Below are 5,000 nucleotides of genomic sequence, written 5' to 3' on the forward strand. Positions count from 1 at the left end.
CCTCCTCTCCCTCCCTCCTCTCACTCTTCTCCTCCTCCCTTTTTCCTCTCTTCTGTTATTCCCTCCTCTCCTTGAGCCGCAGGGTAGACTCTTGGATAAAGATACTGTCCCGTAACCAAAAGCTCACCTGCTCACGGCGCTCTGGGTGAGAGCATCAGCTGAATAACTAAAGTAAAACATATCTTAAAGGTCTTTTCTCCCCCTCTTCCTCCCCTCCTCTCCCCCTGCTCCTCCTCCTCCTCCCCTCTTCTCCTCCTCCTGAGTCTTACCTGGAGCTGTAGGGGTCCCAGGCCCGGTGTGGCGGCGGCAGCAGCAGCCATGGTTGTGGGGATGAGCTGGAGAGGGTAAGGGTCACCTGCACAAAAGACACAGACAAGACCTCAACATGACATCTCTATCCATTTCACTCCAATATACTGACATCACATAAAAAAAAAAAACTAAAAAAAAACATGACATGTGAAAACCCCCGTGTGAATTCAAAGCATGTGTTTTTCATGTTGTATGTGACAGTTTTTATTTCAGATGTGAAACATTTCAATTCATAGGTCGAGTGTTTTTTTTTCCCTCATGAATATTTTTTCATGTTTTCACCCGCCGTTACATATGACGATATGTAAAACATGTAAAACACGTTTTCTCCCTCTCTTCTTTCTTTCTTTTCCCTCTCCCCCTTTTTCCTCCTCATCTCTTATCCTCCCTCTCCTCTTCCCCATATCCTCCCTCTGTCTCCTTGCCTCCCTCTTTCATTCCCCCCCTCTGTTCCCCCTTCTCTCTTTCCGTCTTATCCTCCATCTCTCCCCTTACATCCCCTTCATCCTCCCTTCCTTCCCCTCCCCTCCTTCCCTCCACGTCTCCCCCTCTCCCTCCATCTCGTCCTCGCTCTCTCCCTTCCTTCCCTCCCCCTCTCCTCCCTTTCTCCCTTCCTTCCTCTCTCACCCTTTCCCCCTGTCCCCTGCTCTCTCTCCATCCCTCTCCCCCATATCCTCCCTCTCTCTCCCCTCCTCTCCCTCTGTCTCCTCTTTTCTCTCTCCCCTACACCTTCCCTCCTCTCTCCCCTTTCCCTCCATGTCTCACCCTCTCTGCATCCCTCTCCCTTTCCCCCTGTCCCCCCCCCACCTGAGTCCCTCTCTGCAGCTGTTAAAGCCGTCCTTTGTGTGCGGTGCCGGTAGGGCCTTAATGAAAAGGCTGATTGTGTGTCCTCCTCTCTAATACCCCCTGACAAAGAGCAGCGAGGTGAGGGGATTCTGATAAAGCCGGCCCCAGCGCCGTAATTAAGAGCCGCCACTGCCGTTCACCGCTTCCCCCCCCCCCCCCCCCCTCCTTTCTTTCTCTCTCTCTCTCTGTTTTTTTCTCAACTCTCTGTTCTCCTGCTTTGTCGGGAGAGAGCGCTTTCATGCTCCTCCTCGCCCGTCTCTCACTTCTCCCCTTTCGTTTCTCCTCCTCTCCATTTCCCTCCTCTCCTCTCCTTTCTCTCTTCGTCGATTAGAGCTCTCCCTCTCTCTCTCTCTCTCTCGTTCGCCATCCCTCCCTCTCTCTCTCTCTCCCTCCGTCTCCCTCTGGCAGGAGCGATAAATCAGGAGATAGACGGACGAACAAGGCCGAGGAGATGACAGAAGTGAAGGGAGGCGAACGAGGAGAGAGAAAGCGGAGGAGTGTGTGGATTATTAGTGACCAGGTGCAGATAGGCCATGCTGTAATTACTCTGAGAGACAGAAAGAGAGAGAAAGGTCAAAGAGGAGGGGAGGGAGGGAGGGCAGAAAGAGGAGAGAGAGGAGCAGGGTGGGAGATACAAGGGGGGAGGATATAGAAGAAGAGCAGAAAGCTGCTACTGTCTCTCCAGAAGAAATTAATTCTAGTGTTGGAGGAGAAGAGAAGAGAGGAGAAGAGAAGAGAAGAGAAGAGAAGAGAAGAGAAGAGAAGAGAGGAGAGGAGGAGAGAGGAGAAGAGAGGAGAGGAGAGGAGAGGAGAGGAGAGGAGAGGAGGAGCAAAGAGAAGAGAGATGGATGAGCGACCTGCAGAGCAAACAAGCAACCAACCTGTTATACAATAATCTAGATGGAATCTATACAAATAGCTCGGCTTTATATCATTTAAAATGGTTTTAAGATGTCATACAAACAGCCTCAAAAATCAATCATAAAATGAGCTAATGCTTTATTTGATCAGACATTGTAAATTCAACTTCTGGTTTTTCAAAGCTGATATGAATACATATTGAAAAAAAAGGTACTATTGAATAGTAAAAATATGTCTATTGACGCTGCAATATTTCATGTTTTAGGCATTGATTGGCATATGGACATGCCAACCAAACAAAACAAATACACAGCGCTCAGGCATTTCTACTGCTCACACATAGAGGAGACTCCGCTCTTCATGGAGAAAACTTGGGAATGTTCTCAGGGCTTGACCTTGCATTTCTGACCCGGACCTTTAGCACAGCGGTCAGCCTCTTGGCTATATCAGGACCTTCTATTGTGTATATGTGTGTGTGTGGGTATGTGTGTGTGTATATGTGTCCCAACAAGGCATAAACCAGACTTCGCTTCCAACATATTTTCCCATATAACTCAGTTCTTAAAAAAAAAACAAAAAAAAAAACGAGTGGAGGCATTCTTTTCTTAGGGAGGGAGGGAGGGCAGGAGGGATTACAGAATTATTTCAGGCCTGTGTATTCTAGGAGATGGGTCTTTTCTCTCCGCTCCCTAGACAAACATGAGCTGGGTGGATATTTATGCTCCTCCTGGGGGTCGCTGTAACAAAAGAGAGAGAAGGACGGAGGAAAGCAAACATGTTGCTCTTGGCTCGGGGACGGCGACCCCGGCGGACGAGGCTGGGATTTCTCACTGATGGATGGACGAGAGAGGGAAGAGGGAGGGAAGGGGGAAAAGGGAAGAGAGACAGAGAGAGAGAGAGAGAGAGAGAGAGAGAGGGGAAGATGGAGGCGGGCGAGATGCACAAACGTCATCAGTGTCATTTGGGTGCAGTGTGTATGTACTGATTGTGGATGCTACAGTTTTTGTATTTGTATGTTATTTGATTATGTGACGCACAAGAGTTTGCCATATTATGCATTATGACCTGTATGATTGAGCTGCTTTGATGTTTACTACTGAAACAACCAAAGGTGCATTATTAAATTGAAACACCAGAGGAAAATGACGACTTTCCATCTACACACCGCAATTTTTCCATTCATTGCCTTGTCAAAAACTGCTATTTTTCCAGTATGCTCCTGAAAAGATAAATTCCATTTGACTAAAGAGACTAAATTTTGGAAATAGATGGAAAAGATGGTAAATCAACTTTGTAGAACTTTCTAAACCTTCATAATTCAATATGCAGGTCTGTTTTGCGCCAATTTTTCAAAATATTCCAAATACCCAGATCCAAAACAGTCATCTTTTAGCTATACTGTCAGTCCTTGCCTTGAATCCATTAAAACACCGCGTAAATGAAGCCAACAGTGGGGCAATAGTATTCAACGAAACTGCGGATTGAGCCCTAAAGCGTCTCACTCTCAAATCTATTGATAAAATCTATTTATGTCTCTTCGAAGTATACTTCAACACACTGCGCGCGTCCTGTTTGGAGCTCCGGTGCCAAACCGCATCAACTCGCAACAAGTTTGAAAGTTGCCAGAGAGTTTTCTCGGGGACGGCTCTGGCTGGCGCGGCGTGCCAGTCCGGTTGGAGTTGGCGGAGGCAGTGAAAAGACAAGCCCACCACTTGACGGGGTATTTAAGTGGGCAGTGGGCGTGGGTGAAGATGGCACTAATTGAAATGAAATGGACTTGTTTGGGAAGCTGTGAAACTCTTGGGGGGGAGGGGGGGGGGTTCTGGGCGGGGGTGGGGGGGTGGGGGGGGGGGGGGTACTCAGAGCGAGTGTGCACGTGGGCTTGCGTGCACGCTCACATGTCTGTGTCTAAGTATTTTTCTTTTGTGTGTTTTTTTTTGTGTTTGCAATATCGCAAGCCATCACTGACTGCCTGGATGTGTGTTTGTGTGTGTGTGTTTGTGTGTGTGTGTGTGTGTGTGGGCTGTGTTGGAAACATGTTCTGGCTGCGTCCTGTGTTAATGTGAGGAGAACCTGGGGCAGGTCACATTACTACACCCCCCCACACACACCCTCCCCCCCCTCCCTCCCTCCCACCCACCCCACTACCCCCTTCCACAGTGCGTTTATTCCCAGCATCCCCTGGCAGGCGCCCACCTCTCTCTCTCTCTCTCTCTATCATGGTAAACAACACATTGCCACACAGCCGGAGCGTGATAGCCAAAAAAAAAAAAAAAAAAACATGTCCCGCAGGACGCCTGCGTTTTGTTGCTTTTTTACATCAGAAAATAGACAAGACAAAAGGAAGGAGCCAAATGGACTGAGCCAGAGAAGAGGAGAGAGAGAGAGAGATAGCGAGAGAGATAGAGAGAGAGTAAACAGGAAGGGTGTATTTGGACTGGTTTTTCTATTAGGAGAGAGATGTTGTTGTAGGGGAGAGCTCGTCTTTTGGGAAACAATCTGACTCCTTGTGTGGGAAAATACTAAAACTCTTTGTTAGTGTGTGTCACTTTCTACCTTGCTCAGTAAGAACATTTGAGCATTCCCACTTAACTGCTATAACAGTTTGTTATGTGTCTGTTTAAGAAAGTTGTGTGTGTGTGTGTGTGCGTGTGTCACTCACTGCAGCCAGGCTTGTAGTTGAAGCCAGGGGGCATGAGGAAGCCTTGCTGAGCTGCAGCCGCCGCCAGAGTCCTCTGGTCCGGAGGAAACACTGGAATCATCAACGGAGGGAGCTGGCCCTGGACCTGCTGATGAAGGAGGGAGGGAGGGAGGAAAGGAAGGAAGGGAGGAGGGGGAATAAGGAAGGGAGGGATGAATGGAGGGAGGTGGATTGTGGGAGGAATAGCGTACTGAGTATCAAACATTAACACTAGTGCATATTTAGCTAGAGTGACTGTCCTGCAGAGCCCTAACATGAATTACTGCAGCTAGTCCTTCAG

General features: G+C 48.3%; 1 protein-coding gene across 1 annotated transcript in view; it reads right to left on the reverse strand.

Moving 5' to 3' along the window:
• sox5 (SRY-box transcription factor 5) overlaps positions 1-5,000 on the reverse strand; it is a 99,360-nt gene that overhangs the window by 31,761 nt on the left and 62,599 nt on the right. The window contains exons 7-8 of the mRNA XM_078281945.1: positions 4,682-4,808; positions 270-355 (exon numbers count right to left, since the gene is read on the reverse strand). Coding sequence (XP_078138071.1) covers positions 270-355; positions 4,682-4,808 — 213 coding nt within the window. The remainder of the gene's footprint in view (positions 1-269; positions 356-4,681; positions 4,809-5,000) is intronic.

This window comes from Centroberyx gerrardi, chromosome 24 (genome assembly GCF_048128805.1).
Source record: "Centroberyx gerrardi isolate f3 chromosome 24, fCenGer3.hap1.cur.20231027, whole genome shotgun sequence".
Classification (NCBI taxonomy): domain Eukaryota; kingdom Metazoa; phylum Chordata; class Actinopteri; order Beryciformes; family Berycidae; genus Centroberyx; species Centroberyx gerrardi.